Raw genomic sequence first — 23298 nt, 5'->3', positions numbered from 1 at the left:
TCTACTCCCCCTGAAGAGCCAGAGACGACTAGCCAATCTGAGCCATTACAGTTGTCGGGCATAGTAGCTACTCCAGGTGCTTCTGCCGCTACCTACGCCACTAAGGACGGCTTGGCTTTGGCATTAGCCAGCCTTGAGGGTAAGTTTGCTGGCATAATTGGAGCATTTCAAGGAGGGAGGAAACAAGATAGACCCCCCTCACCTAAGCCACCCCCTGAATCAATTCAGGATTGGGCAGAGGATGTGGAAGAAGTAGCTGATGACCCTATGGAAGGTAAAGCTGAGGTTTCCATTTCTGGGGAGTCTGGGTCAGAGGAGTTGTTATCAGCCTCTGTTTCTTACTGTAATGGCCCGGTCTGGATACAAATTTCCTCCCTTAGATATGGCTGAAGTCTCTCTTTCCTCTCTAGGCTCATTGCGCCCTCCTCATGGCCCTTGGACATTTCCCATACATCCGCTCTTGGAGCAAGTAATGTATTATGATTGGGATCATCCTGATAGGATTTTTGTGCCTCCTAAAAGGTTTTCTTTATTGTGTCCTATGGAGTAAGTTTACTAAGAAATGGAATATACCCACTGTAGATGCTGCCATTTCTTCGGTTAACAAGAGTTTAACCTGCCTTGTGGATAACGCCCAGATTTTTAAACATCCAGCAGATAAAAAGTTGGAATCTTTATTGAAAGCCTCCTTTGTTGTTGCAGGGTCTGCGATACAACCAGCAGCTATAGGAGTTTGTCAGTCTTTAAAAGACCGTATGATGCGAGTGTCCAAGACAGTTCCTTCTCAAGGAGAGTCTGTGGAAGATCTGTCACATCTGCCTCGCACCTTGTTTTTCAGTTGATGCTCTTATGGACTCGGATACAGCAAATTTCACGGTTTGCTCTGATGAGTGCATGTGCGCATAATCCTTTGGTTAAAGAGCTGATCTGCGGAATTACCATGTAAAAAGTGGCTGGCTTCCCTTTTCAAGAACACCTATTTGGTGATGATCTGGATAAGTATATCCAAAAAATCTATTGTGGGTGGGGGGGGGGTGGGGGAAGAAGAAGAGTACATTGCTAGCTGTAAAAAGGAAGAGCAAGCATCCCTCTTAAGATCCCTAGCACTCGTACTACCAGTGCTGCTAATTCCAGACAGTGGCGACTGCCTCAGCTATCCGGGTCCAGAACCAAGCCTTTAGGGCAGGGACAGAAAAAGCCCTGGGCCCAGAGATGAGCCAAGTCATCCTTTAAGCCTACTCTGTGAAGGGGCGCCCCCACTTACTTGGGTGGGGGGGAAGGCTGCTTCGTTTCTCGAAGGTTTGGGTGGAAACAATCCAAGACAACTGGGTTATCGCTACCATCTCGCAGGGGTACAAATTGGAATTTGGTGTTCCTGCGTCCTCGGTTTGTAAGGTCAAGTACACCGACAGATCCCCTAAAAAGATAATTTCTTTCTGACGATGTATCGGCCAAGAGCTCAAATTGTGATAACGGCTGTTTCCCGAGAACGAAAGTCAGGGGTTTTTACTCGAGCCTGTTCCAAAACCCCAAACCAAACAGGGATGTGAGACCTATTCTGGATCTTAAAGCTCTAAAACAGTTTCTGAACGTTCGTACTTTAAGTATGGAGCCCGCCTCATGGTAGCGAATAAATAGCAAAATAATTTGTCAACGAGTTAATTAACCATTATGCAATTAAAAAGAGTAAATGCGAGCCAGCAGGTTCAGATTTTTTAGGAAAATGTGGGATTGATCTCTCTGAGGTTATATGTAAGATCTTTCATTTGGTATATATGGTCAACCATTTGTAGCCAGAGGCGTATAGTGGGGATAAGATTGCTTCCAAAATGTAGGAATCAGGAATTTAGCAGCGTTTAATAAATGTGGAGTAATTGATCTCTTATATTGGCCCGCTAGCTCACCCGTACGGTGGAATAATACAACCCAGGGGTCATTTGGAATTGCAATGCCCTGTATGATTTTAATCCAATGTAATACTGGAGTCCAGTACGGGCTAAGTACCGGCAGTACCACCATAAATGGGCGTGTAAGGCAACCTCTCCAACAGCAGTCAGAGTAGTTTGGGAAGATGGAATGAAGTACCATTGGGGAGTAGTGCCATCTGGACAGCAGTTTGTAGTTAATTTCAGAGATCCTTGAAAATATGTAAGATGTATGGGTCAGTTGTATAACAGTTAGGCATATCTTTAACAGGCCAACAACGCACTAGTCCTTTTCCCACTGTGATATGAAAGCGGAACTAGAATTGGTTTCCAATGAAACTAGAGCTTTATGAAAAAGGAGGTGGCCCTCTTGAGGTGGTTGTGTTTTAGTCAATATGATTTCCACTGGAGTGAGATTAGACATGGAGCGTAGAGGTTTTTGCAGCGTTTTGATAAACCTGGTGAGTTGTTGATATTTCCATTGGACCAGAGGTGTGGCAACAGAGGTTTGTATTACGAGTCCAAAGGGAGAATTTCAATTGAAGATGTAACCTGGTGGAGTAGAACAGGGGAAAAGGGAAGCCATTTGTCAAAGGACAGATCCAGTTCCCCTGGGGGAAATAAGGAGTGACCTGTTAGGTGCATCAGAGGTGAGTTGCTTTTAAGCATTTGATGGGAGTTTCCAGGGCATCCTGTCAACAGTCCTCTCTAGTCCAGCCTTGTAATGCCTTTGTTCATTCATTAGTTCTCTTAATATGGGAGACAAAACTCCCTTGCCACCTACTAAACATTACTGTTGCATCATAACCAGGGTGAATAAATTAAGAGTTTTCAGTCTTGGTGTGAGCATTTGAGAAGGTAAGCAGCAGGTATTTGACCATTAACTGCATGATGGCAAACAGGAATGTCCCTCCCTAGAGACCATCTCTTTTTTACTCATTTTTCCACAATAGGTTTAGTCAGAAGGACTTGATATGACTAAGCTCATCACAGTGAAACATGTTAAGTAAGGGCGTTCTTTGGGCGAGGACCTCTTGTATGCGCATAGTCATGCTGTTTGTGGTTGAATAAAGACATTCAGAAGAGTTGAAACAGTTGTGCGGATTGTGTTATATTTGTGTCATGGAAACCTGAGCATGGATTGGCTCCTGTGCCAGCACCTATAGTGTATACTGCTTTGATCTGGAGCGGTTCCATTTTGTTTTTAAATGGAAAGTAGGTTATTTTTCCACTTTCGCGGCAAAACTTGAAAATACACTTTTAATGTACTGTATGTGTAGCAGTGTTGTAGAATGTTGCAATAGAGAGTCTGAGGACTTTTAGTAGTGGAGTCAAAGTTGCTAAGAAGTGAGCTAAATGTAGTTTTGTAAGTGGCGTTTAACCTCTAGCCTACTGGTAAATATTTTAGAGTGTTTTTCTTTAACAGACTGTGCCATTTCTAAACTTCTGTAAGCTTGTGGTTTATTTACATGCTGTTATCTCTTTTGCTTCATGCCAGTGAGCACGTTTGGTGTAACTCCTGCAGTGGGCGGCCTATCAGCTGGAACCGTTGGAGAAGCCTCGACCGCTCTCAGCTCAGCAGCTCAGGTTGCTCTGCAGTCACTCTCCCATGCAATGGCTTCAGCTGAGCAGCAGTTGCAAGTATTGCAAGAAAAACAGCTGCAACTTCTGAAACTTCAACAACAGGTGGGAGGATATTTCCATAATCTTTAATCATAGCACCCTAAATGTCAAATTCATGTTATTTTAAGCCCCTGTTTACACTAGTGCGTTGTTTTTTTTTTTTTGGAAATCTTTTTGCGGTTTACTACTGCTTTAACAACCAGTCTCCTCCTCCTACAAAATAATGCATTAAGCGTGAAAACACATCAAAAACAGGTAAAAATGTTCTACGAAAATGAGTGAATATGAGGCAGCACTAGCGTAAACCCCTTGTTAAAACAGTGTGTCTTCTACATTGAGGGACACAGGAAATCAAATACTGTTGGGTTATATTTCCACCAATAAAATGATTGACACAAACAAGCAAAAAATCTGGTCAGCCCAGGACAACCCTTCCTCTACCCAGCATGGCTCAGGTTTTTTGTTTTTGCTTTTGTCCTAGGAGGATTAAGGTCTTTTTTTCTTTAGCTCTAAGAAAAGTCCCGTTTTTTTTTTTTTTTTTTTTTTCTTGCTGGATTTTTTCTTCCTTTTTACCTTTAATCACTATTCAACACTACAACACTGCTTGAGCTGGTCTTTACATGGCAGATATCCAGATTAGATTTTCTTCAGCTTGATTTAGGAATGCCGTACCTGGACCTTGCTGGGTTATCCTGGACCTTGCTGGGTTATCCTGGACCTTGCTGGGTTATCCTGGACCTTGCTGGGTTAACAGGGTTCCACTTGTTGCCTTCCAGGTCAGGAGCCATGGTATTGCTCCCACTCTTGCTCTGTTTCTGAAGACTGACTCACTTTTGTTGGCCCATAGGGCTAACCTACGGGAACTGTCAGTTTTTGCTTCCAGTCATTTTCAAATTTCACTTCAAGGCCCCTTTCACACAGACATTCAGTTTAGATTCGTCTATCAGTTTTTCAGACGGGTCCAGACTGAACCACAATGTATGCCTATTTGTGGGCAGATGTAAATGGATGATCATCTGTATAGATCCACCTACATCCGTGTCTGTTCAGGTCCATTTTTTTTTTTTTAAAAGAGAACAAGGTCGCTTCCTTTTTCATTTAGATGGACTGGAACAGATGCAGTATTCAGTATCTGCTTTTGCTTGGCAAAAAATGTGACTGAACTGATGATGCCCGTGTGAAAGGTTATTCCGGCTTTGAGGCAAGAGTTAACCCTGAGGAATTGTACACTGACTTCATTGGCTGGGCGAAGTGTCAGGTGTGTACTGTGTGCTTTTCCTGCCATTCAGCGTAGAAGCATTGTCCAACTGCTGCTGCTTTCAAAGCACCACATGGGACCATGGGATTGGTGGTCCTTTCCTACCGCCATCCAACAGCGATCTTGGTCACCTCCGAGTACCTGGAGGTTTTGCATTGAACTTTGGCCTATTTTTATTGGCAACAGGGTCTAGCAACAGAACTGTATATAGCACTGCCCCCTAGAGGACTGCTGGATATAACTTTCTGGATTCCCCTAGGTTACCCATAGCAACTGCTTGCAGAAACTTATCACTTTAAGTACTTTGCTCTCGGTCAATGATCAGTCCAGTTGTTTTGTAGTTTTATTTAGAACTGGGATAGGAAAAGGGATGAGTAGGATACTCCAACTAGTAACTGTTCACAGTATTTAAGGACATCTGACTTGAGAATGCTGCAAGGCTGCTGCTTCACTCTGCCACTGGAATGAAGGTAAATTAAGTGGTCCTGCTTGTAATTATCTTCAGGGTTCTAACATTGCGCCCCCTTTCTCTCTCCCTCTGTGCAGCTGACACCTGTCCACGGACTCCTGTACTGTGGAGTGGTCCCCTTCCTGGGCAGACCTCGGGCAAGTTCCTCTGTACTCACGGACACTGTTTTTCCTGAGTCACCGATGCCCCAAATCCACCAGTCAGCTTCTCTTGGATCCTCCAGATTCAGCCACACACTCTTGTTCACTAGGCCGACCGCCTGTCACCACCATCCACTGCTACCTGGCTTCCTGCCCAAAGACCCCCCTGCCTTATGTGCCCCTGGCTTTTATACCCTATGCCATAATGCAACACTCTGTGACAAACCCATGGGGTAGTATCAAAGCTTGTGTGTCATTGGCTGGGTTTCTTCCATTGTCCAATGTGCCTCCCCATTGGACACAGCGGGGACACTCCCTCACCCCAAATGAATCACACATTGAGCACACGGAGCAGGCCTAACTATGAATCATGCTCCCCTGATAGGCAGAGTGCATCTATGTTTTGCCTGCTGCTCTCCTGATAAGCAGGCAGAACCAAAACTATTCTCCTTACCTAGCACCTAGCTAGAAGCGTGCTACATCTACATACAGAGAAGGGACAGTCCTTGCTAATGATGATTCAAACCTATACTCTTAATTCCAGGAATGTTTATTCTGTACCCTCTGAGGGTACTGATGTCTGCCATTGGAAATCTAGAGACCCTATGACTATAGGATTTTTTTGTTGGAGTCTACTATAGCTCTGAGAGGTGGGACTGAGTACCCTACCCTTTTGCCAAGGTTCTTTACTGCAGTCACATAAGATTTCATATGTATTCAACCAATTCCTTGCTGATAATTACTGCAGAGGTTCTCTAGCATCCTCCCCTGCAGAGTCTTTCTCGCTCCCTACCCAGCCTGTTCTCTGTTTACCGGTTGCAGTGACCATCTCAATTCCCTTTTCCTGGTCATTTTTTTTTTTTTTTTAAGCACCAGTCTCTTTAAAATTTCAAGAGATCGTTTTGACCATTGATACAATTCGAACTACTGTGAATTTAGACTAGAGGATCAGCCTGTTTACAGATTTTCCACTATACCCACTGTTCCAGGTATGGACTGGCCAAACACTAAATGGTCACGTGCCCCACCTGACAGTATGTTGAATTTCCCCTCCACCCCCCCCCCCCCTTTAAAAAAACTGTTGGTACTGCTAGTGACTACCCCTTGCTTGTTTTGTCATTGACGGCAATCTGTGAGTTGATTTACCCTCTGCGGTACTGCCTTAGTTTGTGTGCATGCTCTAGGTGATTGCAGTATATTTTGCTTTCTGAACAGCCTGGGCAGTGTACAGGACCTCTGCCCTTCTTTGCAGCCACTTGTACATATGCTCCTGGTGTGTACGGCTTACTAAGCTCACTGTACAACCCAGGTGGTGGGTAGGACCTTTGCCTTGCTGTGGTACTGTATTACACTCTTAACCACCACATAATACTGTGCTGCTAGTGACGAGATAGCTGTGAGACCATGCTGTTTGGCTCCTTAGCATCTAATGCAGTTTTTGCTCCCAGCAGTAGGGAGAAGAAGAGACCAAGTGGTCTTATGACCTTAGATAGTAGCCCTAAGAAAAGGTTATTGTAATGGGATTCTAAACTTGTGCCCTGTATGGATACATGCACAAATGCACAGAACACCCGTAAGCCCCCGTTCACACTGGGGCGACCTGTCAGGCGACCTGGTCGCCTGACAGGTCGCCATAGGTCGCCTTCCATAGGGAAGCTGCGGACCCGTTCTAATAGGAGCGACACAATTCGCTCCGACTTAGAAAAAGGGTCCGGAGCTTCTTTGGGGCGACCCGGAGCGACCTGCATAGACTTCAATGTTATGAAGTCCGTGCCGGCCGCTCCGAGGTCGCAGTGCGAGCAGCGCGCCGCGACCTATGAGGTCCCCTGGCAAAGTAGCGTCGCCCCAGTGTGAACGGGGCCTGAAGAATAAAATGTAAATAGAAACCAAAAAAGCAATTATTCAACATATAGATTGTTTCCCATTTTCCATGACAGGCATGATCAAAACAAAGTATACCTAATCTAAGTGGTATCTGTATAAGTTTTTAAAAGCCAAACCCATAAAAACTATTCAGAAACATTAATAAAGGACATCTGACTTGAGAATGCTGCAAGGCTGCTGCTTCAGCACTAATACAATAAAAACACCTAGGTAGCACAAGCTCCTCCAGCTGGACACTTCTATGACATCAGAATGGGGACAAAGTCAGAGATATTACGCATTGCGTCATCGGACGGGTCTTTCTCAGAGGTATGGATGCTGTGCCGCCCCGCGCTATTCACACTATTTACACTGCTCAAAAAAAAATGAAGGGAACACTTTTTAATCAGGGTATGCCATTAAGTCAATTAAATTCCTGGGATATTGATCTGGTCAGTTAAGTAGCAGAGGGGGTTTGGTAATCAGTTTCATCTGCTTTGGTGTTAATAAAATTAACAGGTGCACTAGATGGGCAACAATGAGACAATCTCCAAAACAGGAATGATTTTACAGGTGAAGGCACTAAATTTTTTTCCTACGCAGTTTTTCCTTAGTTTTAGCGTTTGGCTAGGGTCAGTGTCACTACTGGAAGCAGGAGGCGATACCTGGACCCTGTAGACATTGCTTAGGCAGTCCGGCTCCTCCAGGATGGCACATCAATGCGTGCCATTGCCAGAAGGTTTGCTGTGTCTCCTAGCACAGTCCCAAGAGCATGGAGGAGATTCCAGGAAACAGGCAGTTACTCTAGGAATGCTGGACAGAGCCGTAGAAGGTCCTTAACCCATCAGCAGGGGCTGGTATCTGCTCCTTTGTGCAAGGAGGAACAAGATAAGTAATGCCAGAACCTTAAGGCTGAGTTTACACTGGCATTAAAAGCAGGCTGTTTGAGAAGCATTAAAAACGCCCCTCAATCGCCTATGCACAAGATACAATAGACAGCACATTGTGCTGTTCACAGTATCAAAACATGAAGCATTAGCTTTGCTTCGCTTCAAAATTAAAGCCTCATGTGGAGTTAGGAGGTGTTTGAAGCCTTTCAATGCCTCCCATGCAAGTATATGGTAACACTTTGCAAATGCTCTGGCAGGCATTTGCGATGCAGGTGGGGTTGGGGCACCTAAAAATTCATTTTTTTTTCTGTCACTCTCCATTGTGGAGTAGTTTTAGCGCTCCTAAACGCACCAAAACTGTGCATAGGGCTTTTTAAACTCTTGTAAACCGCCCCATCCTAAAGCTCATTGACGCTTATCTGGCGCCCGTACTGACGCCATACAAACGATATAGGAGCTTTTGTTCAGCGTTGGAAATTTAGTTAAGTGTGAACAAGCCCTAAAAAAATGACCCCCAGCAGGCCACTAGTGTGAATGTCTCCGGCAAAACAATCAAAAACAGACTTCATGAGGGTGGCCTGAGGGCCCACTGTCCTCTTGTGGGCCCTGTGCTTACTGCCCGGCACCGTGGAGCTCGATTTGGCACTTGCCATTCAACACCAGAATGGGCAGTTCTGCCACTGGGGTGCCCTGTGCTTTTCACAGATGAGAGCAGGTTCACTCTGAGCACATGTGGCAGACGTGAAAGAGTCTGGAGAAGCCATGGAGAACGTTGTACTGCTTGTAACATCGTTTTGATGGTAGGTCAGTGGTGTTTTGGAGAGGCATATTCATGGAGGGACGCAAAGACCTCTACAGGCTAGACAAGAGCACCCGGACTGTCATTTGCTATCAGGATGAAATCCTTGCACCCATTGTCAGATCCTACGCTGGTGCAGTGGGTTCTGGGTTCCTCCCGGTGCACGACAATGCCCGGCCTCATGTGGCGAGAGTATGCAGCTACTTCCAGAAAGATGAAGGAATTGTTACCATTGAATGGCCTAACCTTAATCCAATAGAACGCCTCTGGGAACGTTATGTTTCAGTCCATCCAACGCTGCCAGTTTGCACCTGAGTCTGTTGAGGAGCTCAGTGATGCCCTGGTCCAGATCTGAGAGGAAATACCCCAGGTCATCCTTTATCTCATTAGGAGCATGCCCCGACGTCAGGCATGCACAAGCACATGGGGCTATGCAAACTACTGAGTACGATTTTGAGTTTCCGCAGTAAAATTTTTAGTAAAAAGGACTAGCCTGCTGCACAATTTTTTCACTTTGATTTTTTAGGGTGTCTTTGAATTTAGCCCTCTGTAGGTTGATCATTTTCGTTTCCATTAAACTATGTGGCATCCTTTCGTTCCTAATATATTACCCAGTCCATATCTGTATAGATATCCAGCATGATATTGCTATACCAGGTAAACACACACTCCATATTCAGCACACTTATGAGAATTGTATAATACATAGCTCACCCAATTATGCAAATACATGCAATAAGAGAATAAAATACATAGCTTTTTACTTCATATGTTAAAACCAACTTTACAATACCCACCACAAAACTACGTAAAATTTGTATAAATATAATAAAACGAATAAACTTCAACTCATATACTGTATTCAATTATTAACACTCTGGCTAATTCTCTATAAAGGTACATGTAGATATAGAATCCTATGCGCTACCACTTATAAGAAATAGGAAGCCGCTGCTCCCAACTTAAAGAGGAAGTAAACCCTCCTCTGCAACTTTTACCTATAGATAAGCCTATGATAAGGCTTACCTATAGGAACTGTAAATATCTCCTAAACATGCATGGTTTAGGAGATATTTACCTTACATGCAGCCAGTGACATCACTGGCGCATGCGCTCTGAAGGAACGGCAGCTGGTGCCGTTCCTTCAGAGCCCTGTGCCGTGACCGCCGGCTCCCGCACGCGTGTGACGTCACCGCGGCTCCGGCCAATCAGATGGCCGGATGCCGCGATCCCGGAAGATGGGCGACTGAACATGTCGCCCGTCATAGAGGTAAGCGAGCGGCGCGACGGGGGCTCAATGTAAGGTAAGTATTTAATAATGAGCTAGTATGCGATGCATACTTTCAGGTTAAAAAAAAAAAAAAAAAAATTTGGGTTTACAACCTCTTTAACAATGTGTCCCCACATCTAAAATACAATTGTTCACAAATTTGAAGTGGTGCTATGCTTCAAAAACTAAAAGAATAATGAAACTATATAAAGAATTGCAAACAGTAATATTACATGTGTCTGATCTCTAAAGGTAGATATTGAATAATATTTGATCTACTTATTTTGTACTCTGTGCCAGTGTTGCAATGAACTTCTCATCAAGGTGTACAAAAAAGCAAATAAAAATAAAATTATTAGTCTGATCACAATCCAGCATTAAAATAGTACCCCTGCTGCGTATTGTAACCAAAAACACCAGTGCTGCAAATAATGCAAAAGTGTGCAAATAAGCAAAAATAGGTTAAACATTAATCAATACAGTGATGACGTAAGAAAAACAAGAGCATTTAGAGTGTAGTCAATTGATGGCTTTATCATATCCGTTCTTCTAATCAGCAATGCGGTGGTATATGGGTCAGTCCTCATGCTCTCCCACTGTTCACGGTCTTCTCCTCCATTGGGTGATATGGTTATACAAGAAATCAAATCCTCATTGTGTAGTATTCCAATTAAAATGAATTCTATAAAACATGTATTAACTCCCATTTAAAATCAATTACAACAGCATCAAAAACCATGCACTTCCGGGATCGGACAGAAACCGGAGGTGATGTACCCACCTCCTTCCCGACTACTTTTGTCACAGCCAACGTGACTTCATCAGTAGAGGATTCCTTCATATCTGTAAACAATTCTATAAAGTTACAGCAAACAGATTTTTTTTTTTTCATTAGATAAAGCGGATCATTGTAAGCACCCCTGTCAGTGGTAAATGCTTTGTCTCAGTCCTGTAAACTGATATATGTGCAGGAAATCTTGTTCTTTTGAAAAACAGACTTACTGACTTTATCACCAGATAAAAATAGAAGAGAGCCTTAAAGTTAATGCAGCCATCACATCTGAGAATTGGTAAGGTGCAGTATAATGTTTGCTTTTGGGTTTAATGCTGCTTTAAGGTGCCGGGACACTGATACTATATCCAAAGAGCATCTTACTCAATTGACAATGAAAGGGGCATTGTCTCTTCAGAGCTACACTTGATGGTCATTGAATGGGTAGCCAGAGAATACTCCTGCTCCCAGACCTTTACAGTTGGATTCTTATTGATCATAAACCAGAAAAGCCCTCTAAAAAGCCTCCTGCATAAAGGTGCACACTCATTTCTAAAAGTTGGGGAATGATTGCAAGTCCTTGTGGGTCCATGGTTAATTTGCAATTCAGGCACAGAAAGTGCACGGTTGGGATCACGGGCTAATACATGCCTCTCTGCTACTTCACAGTTTGTTGCGACTTACCCTTGGGCTAAAAAGGGCCTACCCTGGATCCCTTGCTCCAGTCCCAGTGTCAGTTTAGCCTCTGGAGCTGTGCCACCACTCCTGTTCTCAGAACAAATTTACTGCCTGTGGGGAATGTGATGTCCTCTGTTGTACCTGGGGCTCCTCTATAACCCCCATAGCTATGCCAACTTGGACCAGCTTTGTCTGTCCCTTACTTGGATATGGATCATAATTCCATGTGTCTCACAGGCTCTTTTCAGAGAAGCGTTTCCGGTGTTTGACCTAACGCCTTTCCTTTGATTCCCATTGTGGGATACTAAAATTACCTCCCATATAGTGAGAAGGTTTTTTTAGATCCTAAGGTAAGGTCTGACTGGGGTTTAGCATTAGCATCTGTAACCTGTAAACTAGGGCTACCACCAAGGTTCCTTCCTGCAAAGGGTCTCGATGGGTTTACCCTCAGGCCCCTTGTTATTAGGTCTACGTCAGCCCCCTTTTTACAATATTGCACATTAAGTTTCTGAGCATTCTGTGTTTCTCCCTTTGGACCAGGTAGTCCATGGTGTGATTCCCTCAGCCTTTTTATCAGGCAGCTGGCAAGGAATTTCCTTTCTATATCTGGGGGTTCCTCTCCTTGGAGAATCATTCTCTCAGGGGCTACTTTCTTGTATTCGAGAAGAAATAATTCTGTGTACACCATGGGATGCTGCTTTGGCCAGGTTCACTTTCCCAAAGTTCATTGGCAAATTAAAGGTTGATTGGCCTAATCCAGAACCTGGTTAAAGTGTTAGTCCCTCAGGTGGTTTCCAGGCTGCAGGCAATCCCCATTTCTGTTTTGTTTGTTGTTGCTTTTGCCTTTGCTTCAGTTTGACTGGTTTTGAGTGTCCCAACAGTATCTGAATTCCTGCTTCCCCTAATGGATGAGAAAGAATATAGAAATTTTATAGGAATTTTGTACTGCCGTAAGAACCTTTTTTATGGGCTCTATTGGAGGACACAGGTCTGTTTAATGTAGAGGAGGGATTATCCTGGGCTGACCTTTTTTATTTTGCCAGTGTCCAGGCCTACTGTAGCACAGCAGTATAACCGAACTGTATCTGAATTTCCTCCCCTCAATGGACTACAAAAAAAAAATGATGTTACAGCGACTACAAAAATCCTTTTTTGCTTTCCAATTTTTCATATTCGCTAAAAAAAGGTTGATGCACGTTACCAGGCATTATAGTTTTTGCAGGTTTCTTTTGTTTCATGTTCAATTGCCTTGTGTGTGCAAGGAGAAAGACCTTCCCTTTTAGAATTTGGCAGTATTGGCAGAACTATACTTATCACTGTTTAGTAACTGGCTATGTCAGTTGCCTGAAAAAACAAAATGGTTTTGCTTAATGTGGGAACAATTGTATTTGGACAGTTGTTTGGTCAAAGTACAGGTAGTTCGCTATTAGTAAGGCAAATCTAGAACTGGTCTGAGGAACTTCATAAAAAGGTGCTGCAAATAAGAAAAAAAAATCCAGAGTTGCATGTTGTAGTAGGACAGTTTTCGTCTAGTTTGTCTAGGCACATGCTTACAGCAGCTAGTAAACAAATATTGTTTATGGCACATAAATCAATTATTTGGGTAGGTAAACCACTAATTGTTGTGTAGGTCAGGCCAAAATGGAAAAAGCAGTTACGGATTAACCTGGATGGCTGCTAAAGATGTTAAAAATCTTAGTTGTGTTCATGCCAAATACCACTGTCAGCTTTGATCTTTCAGCTCTACTGCTGTGACCACCATTGCTTGTACAGTGAAGATAGTGTCATTTAATCTATTTATCCCCTTCTTCCATTCAAGTTTTTTTTTTTTCCTTTTCTGAGAATACAAGGCGTTTTGGTATTGAACATGTAGATAGGAGCTGCAGATGAATGACAGGACCATCCCTTGTTTAATTGCCATGTATTTTGTGAGAAGAATACAAGATGTTTTGTGAATGTATTAGGGTGGAGGAACAGAGTAAACACTATCATTACCTATACATTAGCTTGAACTCATTGCAGCAGAGCCAAAAGACACAGATGACATCTTACATGAATACCATTAAAACTTTAGCACCCCCAACAGCCATCTAGACATTCTACCTACGTTTAGTTTCAGGGATTTTACCTATTACCTTGTTGCAAGTGTGGTAAGCCTTTACTGTTCTTGAGAGTAGTAGCATGATGTAACTTTTTTTCTCTTTTGTTTGTTGATGGACACAGCTCTCCATATTCAAAACAATAGGGTTATATGGCCCCCTAAAGGAGTAGGAAACTAGGCAGAAAAAAGTGGTTACGCCTATGGGCAGTCCTAGCTGGTATACATCCCTCCTCTCTGCTATAGACCTTCAATTTTTTTTCCTGCCTAGTCAGGAGTAAGGACTTATTTCCCTGCCAGCCTCTCTGGTCCTGCCAGCAGTTTCCTTTTTAATGGCATTTTTTTTCCTGTTTTTTTTTTTTTTTTCCTGTGAGATCTACAATAAACTGCCGGGCTGGATAGCTAGATCCAGTGGCCCCCCCATTGTGGCCACTGAGCACACGCAGACCAGAGCTCCGCATTGGGTTGACCGCGACACAGCCCCACTGGACATGGGCTGGCCTGTGAGTTAAACGCCTCGCAAGGTCACATACAACCGGGTCTTGGCCCGAGTCGTATTGTTCCTCCTGGTCGACAGCACCCTATTTCGATGGTTAGGAGGATCTGTCTGGAATGGTGCCTGCCTGGTTTCCTGGTATGGTGAGTACGCTGTTTCCCATTTTGCCCCTGGATGTGGTTTCCAGCGGACGTGGGCATCCCCCTGGGACGGTCGGACCTGCAGGCTCCCATCTTTCCCCCAGACCCCCCTTTGTTTTGGTGTTCCCTGTGGCCCATCTTGGTACCCCCCGGGGTAGCGTGGTGGGTAGTCAGGAGAATGGGGCTGGTGTGCTGTACTGTGGGGGTGGGGGCTGGCTGCTGTTTGTGGTACTGTGGGAGCCTCGTAGGTGGTGCTGCATGTGGCAGCCATTGTGCTGTGGTGGGCGCCATTGTATTGGGGCCCGTGTGATTCTCTATGCTGGTGGCCATGTTTGTGTAGTCCGGCGACCATTTTTGGTTGATGCGGCATTGAGAGCAGAGGCCATGACAGTGAAGCCTCTAGGCAGTGATTAAAGTTGTGGGTGGGGCTTCTCCTTTTTCCTTTATATTGACTCTTGGATTTCCTGCTTCCTTTCCCCCTGGATGCCGCAAGTGAATATGGACTATTTTTGGTGCAGACTGGTGCTACTTTGGTGGGATGGTGAGTTCTGCTTGGGTCCCTCCCTCTCTCTGCTGCAGGTTGTGGGTTGCTCTGCCTTTAGGTACCACTGTGGTGATACAGGTGCGGTTAGTGAATCCCCCTAGTGGTGCTAGACACTTTTTTGCTGGTGGGTTCCCCTTATGCCTTAAGGCATCTCAGGAGCATGTTTCCCCACCTTACACCCTCACAGGGGCAGCAGGTCCCTCGGGGTCCCAGCCCTCCATTGATGCACTGACTGCGGTCCTAGCTTCCTTTGTTTCTTGGGTGGAGGTGGGCTAGCAAAAAGCACCCCCCGCCCTCCCCTGCTGCCTCTGTCTCGTCTGATCTTGAATCTGGGCCTGCTGCTGTGAACATGGCACAACTTGCAGATAGTGAGGATAATTCCTCCACTCCTGGAGCTGCGCACGAGAAGGTGCTGATTACAGCGAGAATTTACGGGAGACTTTGAAGATGGAGCATGTAGCTAAAGCAGCTGCGGAGGTTGCCATCCCCTTTGGCACTCACAAGCTGTCTCGCATGGCAAAGGTGTTTCTTTATCCCTCCTATTTTGACAAGTTTTTCTAAGGATTGGGGGCGTCCAAAAAGTCCCTTTTGTGGTTCCTTAACGCTTTGCAGTGAGGTACCCCTTTGAAAAATCACTCCTCCAGAAGTGGACTGTCCCACCAGTGGTGGACCCTCCTGTATTCAGGTCGAACAAGGCAACCATGATTCCGTTAAAGGAATCTCTGGCTTCTTGCCCTGATGTCGCAAACACTGAGTGGGCTAAACTTTTGTGCCATGATCTAGGGGGGGGGGGGGGGTGGAGAGCAGATTCCCCTGCCTTTGCTGAGTTGGGGGAACATATTGTCCAGGGGCTGCAGTTTATCTGTGATGCCTCTTTGGACGCGGCTCCCTTTATTTCTAAGCTTTGTTTGGGCAGTGGTGCTTAGGCATGTATTGTGGCTTAAGTATTGGTCTGCGAACCAAACCTCTATAAATAAAGGGGCAAATGACACTCAAAGTTTCACGGGGGAAGATCACCTTTCTTCCACAGTCTGGGAATGGAAAAGAACCTTGTCGCAGGCGGGGTCCTTTTTTCTTGGCGCACAGTTTTTTCGTCCCTCAGGGTCCACTGACAAGTGTTCAAAGTCTTTCAAGCCCTCCTTGGGGGGGGGGGGGGGGTTTCCAAGAGTCCCTGGTCTGGAAAACCGAGAGCTGGATTCTCTAGACCCGCGCACAGGGCCCCTTCAGCATGAAGGTGAGCCCTCACCTGTACCTTGAATGGGGGGACGTCTTTGTTGGTTTCCGGGCCCGTGGTCCTCCCTGGTGAACGGCAAATTAGTCCACAAAATGTCTGATTACAAGATAGTTTTGTTTTTGCCCCTCCGGAAAGGTTCTTTCCTTCCAACAAGTGTCTGTCCCCGGACTGCCTGCTTGCTCTCCTCAGGGCAGTGCAGGACCTGCTGCTTCAGGGAGTGAGGGTTCCGGTATTGGAATGGTTTCTAGATTTTTATTGCAAAGTTGATTCTGGACCTCATGGCCCTGAACTGCTTTGTGCGGGTACAGAAATTTAGAATGGAGTTTATTCGCACGGTGGTGGCATCCCTAATTCAGGGGGATTTTCTAGCCTCTATCGATTTTAAAGATGCTTGCTTGTACATTCCAGTATGTACCCGACACCAGCGTTTTATCCAATTTGCTGTGAAAGAGGAGCACTATCAGTTCATGGCATTACCCTTTGGTGTCCCCTCGGGTGTTCACAAAGATGTTGGCCCTGGTTCTGGCAATGCTACGTTATCGGGGGGTATTGCTGTGCTAGGCTACTTGGACAACCTCCTCTTATTATGAGCGGTGTCCTAATCTACATTGATGGACGACGTAGAGATCACTATACAGACCTTGAGGAGTTCGGTTGGCTTCTAAACTACCAGAAGTCTGCCCTGATTCCATCAAGAAAATTGGATTTTCTGGGTCTGACCTTGGATTCAGCCCTTGCCAGAGTGTTTCTCCCTCTGGGCAAACTCCAGAAGTTGCATGCTGCGATGAATTTTTTGCTGTTCAGCAGGTGGACCTCTCTCTGGACTTGCATGCGGGTGCTGGTCCTAATGGTGTCTACCTTCAAGGCGGTTCCATTTGCACAGTTCCATATGAAGTCCCTCCAGAGGGAGATCCTGGTAAAATGGGACAAGTCTCTGGACAATCAGATCCGACTGAGCCGGGAAACCAGGGGTTCCCTGGTCTGGTGGCTTTGGTTTTTGGTAGGGCAACTATTTTCTCCCCTTGTATTGGACAGTGGTCACTACGGATGCCAGCCTGTCTGGGTGGGAAGGTATCCTGGGACTGAGATCTGCTCGGGGTTGTTGAATGCTGGAGGAATCCAGACTACAAATGTCTTGGAAATTTAGGGGATCAGACTTTGCCTGGATCACTGGACGGATCGGCTCCTGGGGCTCCAGTCTGGCAATGCCACTGCAGTGGCTTATTTCAATCACCAGGATGGAACAAAGTGTGCTGACAGCTCTGGAATTAGCCGGCATTCTCTGGTGGGCAGAACGCTTTGTTCCAGCCCTCTCCGCCATACACATTCCAGGAGTGTAAAATTGGCAGGTGGACTATTACAGTCGGCAGGCGTTAGACCAAGAGGAGTGGTCCCTTCACCTGGATGGGTTTCATCTGATATGTCTGTGGTGGCACACCACCGAGGTGGACTGGTTGGCGTCTCGGCTCAACAGAAAGGTACCGAGGTTTGTGGCAAGGTCACGGGATCCTCTTGCGTACGCCAGACACTGGTGGCCCCATGGGGCCAGTATCGTCTGATCTATGCCTTTCCTCATCTCAAGCTTTTTCTGCTTTTTTTTGCGCAGGATTCGAGTGGCCCCCGGATTGGCCTTGCCAGTCTTGGTATGCTGACCTGGTGCAATTTGGTCGCCGACATCCCTTGTAGACTGAGTCTCAGGGAGGATCTGCTGTCCCAAGGGCCGATCTTCCATCCTGCTTTACAGTCGCTTGCTTTGACGGCCTGGCTGTTGAAAGCCAGGTGCTGAAGGACAGAGGTTTGCCTGGGTCAGTGATTCTGCCTTGCTGAAGGCTAGCAAGTCTACCTCCTGGGAAGATTTACCATCATACATGGAAAGAGTACATTTCGTGGTGTGAGTCGATCTTTGACCTTCCTTCAACGAGGGGTTGAGCAGAAGTTGGCCTTGAATACCATCAAGGGCCAGGTGTTGACCTTTGCTGTCTTCTTTCAGCGACCCCTAGCCACGCATTCATTGGTGCATACTTGTATTCAAGCGGTTCGACACCTGACTCCCGACGGTGCATTCCCCTTTACCGCTGTGGGATTTGAACTTGGTGCTCTCAGTATTCCAGAAGCCTCCCTTTGAAAACATTTGGGGGATTCCCCTGCTTACGCTTTTTGAGATGATAGCCTTTTCGGTGGCCATCACCTCTGCTCGCAGGGTGTTGGAACTGGTGGCATTATCTCGTCGTACCCCCTACCTAGTGGTCAACAAAGATAAGGTGGTTCTTCGTCCATATCCGTCGTTCCTACTTAAGGTGTTCTCTGATTTCACTTTGATGAAGACATTGTGTTGCCTTCCTTGTGTCCCAGGCCCACTCTTCCTAAGCAATTTGCGTTACATGGCTTGGATGTGGTGCTAGCAAATCAGGTGTATCTGGCAGCCACGGAGTCTTTTCTGAGGTCAGACTCACTGTTTGTGATCACGAACAGGCCTAGAAAAGGGCTGTCTGCTTCTTCTGCAACTTTCAAGATGGATCAGGCAGACGGTGACTCTATTGGCCTATTTGATCAAGGGTCAGGTTGCTCCTTTCCCTGTAATGGCGCACTCTACTCAGGCGCTTAGTGCTTCTGGGGCCTTCCGTCATCAGGTTTCAGTGGCGCAGGTTTGCAAGGCGGTTACTTGGTCGACGGTGAAGTACACTTTCTTTAAATTCTAAGTAAGTGGATGTATTGGCCGTAAGGTTTTGCAGGCTGCTGTTTAGAGGGTCTGTTCCCTCCTTGTATTGTTCAGGTTAGGCTCCAGTTTTTTTGTTGAGCTCCTGTTACCTGGTTGGCTGTTGTGTTTAGCCTTGGGATTTTTTGCTATCCCACCCCTCATGTTTGGCACTGCTTAAGGACGTCCCTATGGTTCTGAATATGGAGCGCTGTGTTTGTCAATGAACGAAAGAGAAAATAGAATTTTGGTACTTACCTTAAAAATCCATTTCTCAGAGTTCAATGATGGACACAGCACCCACCCCTCTATGCAGTTTTAATACTTCTGACAATGCTCGTTAACTAAAGGCCTATAGCCGAGAGGGGGATGTATACCAGCTAGGACTGCCCATAGGCGTAGCCAAGTGTTTTTTCTGCCCAGTGCCCTGCTCCTGTAGGGGGCGATTAAAACCCTATGGTTCTGAATATGGAGCGCTGTGTCTGTCAAACGCAGACAAATGTTTTTCACGGTAAGTACAAAAATCCTATTTTTTTTTTTTTCTCCACTGCATTAGATCACAGATTTAACAAAGAAGTGCTCTAAAAGTACTAGTGCTTTAAATCTTCACTCACATAATGCCAGAATGTTTACATCAGACCTAAAGGTTAACATGGTATATCTTGAAATATTATATTTTCTTCTACTCTTCACATTGAAGTTAAATTACTCACAGTGGTTACCAGAAATAAGATCATCTAATCTGTTCCTCAATTTGACCAAGGTGGCTGCTGCTATAAATGTGTGAAGTCTGCAAACTCTATATAAATGTGCGTTGATTTAAGTAATGCAGTTTTTAAAAGAAAAGTGTTATATCATTTTGCTTTTATGAGTTACTGTCATTGTTTACTTTCACTTTGGCGCTCTTTTAATTGTTTATTCTTTCCAGAAGGCAAAACTGGAGGCCAAGTTGCATCAGACAACAGCCGCAGCTGCTGCAGCTGCTTCAGCAGCAGGTCCTGTCCACAATTCTGTGCCTCCCAATCCAGTGGCAGCGCCAGGATTCTTTATCCATCCATCTGATGTCATCCCACCCACTCCAAAAACAACTCCTCTCTTCATGACCCCACCACTCACACCACCCAATGAAGCAGTGTCAGCTGCCATCAATGCTGAGCTGGCTCAGCTTTTCCCTGGCACGGTCATTGATTCTCCGCCTGCTATCTTGGCTTCACATGGCAAGAATGCTAACAAACCTAGAGGGGTAAAAGTGTTTTGATTTTCCTTTCACATTTTTCCTTTGATAAAGCGCACACATTTCCACAAGTTTAACCCTTTCACTGCCCCCTCCCATTACTGGGAGTGTTTAGAACCGATTGGGCAGCAACCTTTACCATCATGTATTTCAATAATTTGTTACTGCTGCAGTTGGGAGTTTTAAAGTAAACCTGTGCATAGTTAATGCACACTAAAGTATTTGCATATTGTATCCTAATCGTACAGGCCCAGGCAAAGTATTCAGAGACCCTGGGTTATTGGCTTTTACCTTCTGGTGTTTGGATGCTGGCAAAGTTTTTAAGGACGCTTTCCTGGGCGCCTTCCCCATAACCCTATCCAACTCTGTTTTCTCAGTTTTTTTCTGGTGTCATAAGGATAATGGACCTTTACTCCCTTGCGAGAAATCACTCTTAGCTGAAAGCAGTATTAAACCAAAAATGTAATATATTGCAGCTTACAAATCATTTGATGTGGTGGTGTCCTCAGTTTTATTTTCTTAGGCTTTTCTCCCTCTGTTTTCACCTGGTGATGTGGACATTAACACACCTTCTTTAGTAGAGTGCCTCCACTCTTGGTGACTGAGCACAGGGGGCACCTTTGGACAGCATCACTATCAGTCTTGGAGGGAGGTGAGTGCTGTTACTTTATAAGCAGTTACAGCATGTTTTTTTCCTTTTGGGATAAAGGTTTACATAAAAGCTAATCATTCTAATCACCCCTGCTAGTGTTGGTTTGTCTCAACCCTGTAACTGATGCATTCTGATAGAGGGCTTGGTTTTTGAAAAACAACAGACTTACTCCCTGGATCACCAGCCATTACATCGAAGAATTAGTAAGCTACAATATAATGTTTTCTTTTGCGTTTAATACCTCGTAACTAGTTTTATCTATGGATTTATCAATTCTTCGATCATCTCCTTCACTGTCCTCTAATATCAGTATAGAAGCAGTGCATCTAAATCGGCGCGACCTCCGTAAAACCTTAGGAGCTGTACCCGGACGCCAAACTGTGGGGATGTCCTTTAATGTTTGCATATTGGATCCTGCTCGGGTGCTCACCTTGGAACTTAGTTCAACATGTTGTAATCAGCTGCAGGGTGCTATACAGGTCAAAGGCCATTGTCCATTGCTATGGAACCCAGACCCTGAAAACCCCTTTGGCGGTATGCCCACTATCAAGTGAAACCTGGAGTTTTTATATATAGTCCAGGTCCATGGACTAGTTACAGGGTCAATCTATATCTCTGACCGTTACTGTTAAAACTGGGGCTATGTTTATAATGTATTCACTTAACTTGGTTCTAAAATTCAACCACTTATAACTCAATCTCATGTGGAAGACCAGGTGTGACATCACACCACAGGTCACACATTTTACAGCAACTTGCACCTAGAGGTTATAAGATAACCAGGTGCTTCTTCTCACCCTTTCACCACGAGGATGTGTTACAGGTTATTCTGCACCTAGGTTGCTGCCTACCCCTAACAGACAGGCTCACCATGTGTTCCAAACCCTACTCCCTGGTTTCCCCATAAGGGAATACTCTCGCATTTAGCTATGGCCATAACCAGGCGAAAGGGAGCCACAGCTAAACCTCAGATCAACAGTCTCTGTTGAAGACCTCTACAATACTTCCTTGTACCAGCCGAGTAATTTTGTTTTTTTAACGGGTGTCTGCATCCAATTATGGCCCTATTTCATGCACACATCAGGGAACCTACCTGACAAAGGCAGAATTGTATTGTCAGTGTCACAATTCCTCTAACAACTAATAGCCCTTATACAGCTATTTTTTTCCTGGGCTACAAGACCCCTTCTCCAGTCTCTACCCGAGTCGGATCCTGATTTGCATGCCCTAGTAGGGCTAACATAGAAGTGAATGAGAAGGCTATAGAAGCAGCATTAGAGAGGACTTCAAAATAATTATTCCCCACTGTTAAACCTAAAACTGGAGCTTCATGCAACATGCTTGCTAACGTGGATATGCTTGCTGCCGCCAGGCACAAAATACTTGGCATTGTAGTTCTTGTCTCTCTCCCTAGGCTGTTTTAGATGTAAAGAGACTTGTAATTAAGACATTCCCCATCCATGGACAATCTATGATGATTGAATCACCCCACAAACATTTGCTGCACTCAGTCTATGGGATAAAATTCTGTCTTCTCTCTGCTCCAATTAGAGAATGAAGGTGTGCAGATAGAAAGTTTGAGATGTCTCTTCCCCCCCCCCCTTCCCAGGTGCTTCTTCTTCCTCAAAACTCAGAGCACCCACCAGCCTTACCCAGGCTTAAGCGTCAAAACCTAAGTACAGCCCTTTCTTTTGGCAAAGTCTTGGCCCAGTAAGCCCACCAAGTCATCCCCAAAGCTTTCTTTCCAGTGAAGGGATAAAGGGATACCCTAACTCTTAAAGAGTGGGGGGGATGTTGGTTACGGTTTGGCTATCTCTGGGTCACAGACATCCAGACCTGTGGGTTAAAATAGTTCAAAACTTTACCCCCCTCACTTTCTTCTCTCAAATCAGCCAGAGTTTGCTCAAGGATAGTCAGATTTTCAGAATGCCCTGAACCATCCCTTGTCCCAAGTAGTAGTTGCATCAGTACTTACAGAAGACAGTTCAAATGATTCAATTCAAACCTGTTTATGGTACCAATGCCCAACAGAGGTGGTCATTCTTTTCTTGACTTAAAAATCCCTTAACAAATGCAAAAATTTTGCAGCAAAGTTTGAAAGTCAGCCTCCTTAAGACAGGGACAACCTGGAATTCATAGACGTTGCCCATCATATTTTCCCTATATGCACCTCACAGCGCTTTTTACACAGTGGCAGACAGCCATTTCCAGTTTGTCACTTCTCTTCTACCTATTTCTTGCTCAGAGTATTGCCAAAGGTACCAGCACCTCTTCTTGCCCTACATAGAACTCGGCGCATCAAGGTTATAAGTTATCTAGATCAGTGGTCCTCAACCCTGGTCCTCAGGGCCCACTAACAGGCCAGGTTTGCAAGAGAACTGAAATCCATCCCAGGTGATATAATTTGCTGCTCAGTGATTGCAGTACTCTAGTCTGCATCTCCCCAAGGTAATACTTAAAATCTGGCCTGTTAGTGGGCCCTGAGGACCGGAGTTGAGGACCACTGATCTAGATGACC

General features: G+C 45.1%; 1 protein-coding gene across 6 annotated transcripts in view; it reads left to right on the top strand.

Annotated features, from left to right (window-relative positions):
* The window catches only part of BIRC6 (baculoviral IAP repeat containing 6), an 807095-nt gene that overhangs the window by 256377 nt on the left and 527420 nt on the right, over window positions 1–23298 (top strand). For 5 of the 6 annotated variants that reach the window (XM_082252286.1, XM_082252283.1, XM_082252284.1 and 2 more), the window contains exons 24-25: window positions 3424–3611; window positions 19823–20137. In XM_082252286.1, the coding sequence (XP_082108412.1) occupies window positions 3424–3611; window positions 19823–20137 (503 nt within the window). The remainder of the gene's footprint in view (window positions 1–3423; window positions 3612–19822; window positions 20138–23298) is intronic. The other variant, XM_082252282.1, reaches the window with a different exon arrangement.

The sequence above is a fragment of the Pelophylax lessonae genome, assembly GCF_965119305.1.
Source record: "Pelophylax lessonae genome assembly, chromosome: 3".
Taxonomy (NCBI): Eukaryota; Metazoa; Chordata; class Amphibia; order Anura; family Ranidae; genus Pelophylax; species Pelophylax lessonae.
This window is presented reverse-complemented; position numbering and strand designations above follow the sequence as displayed.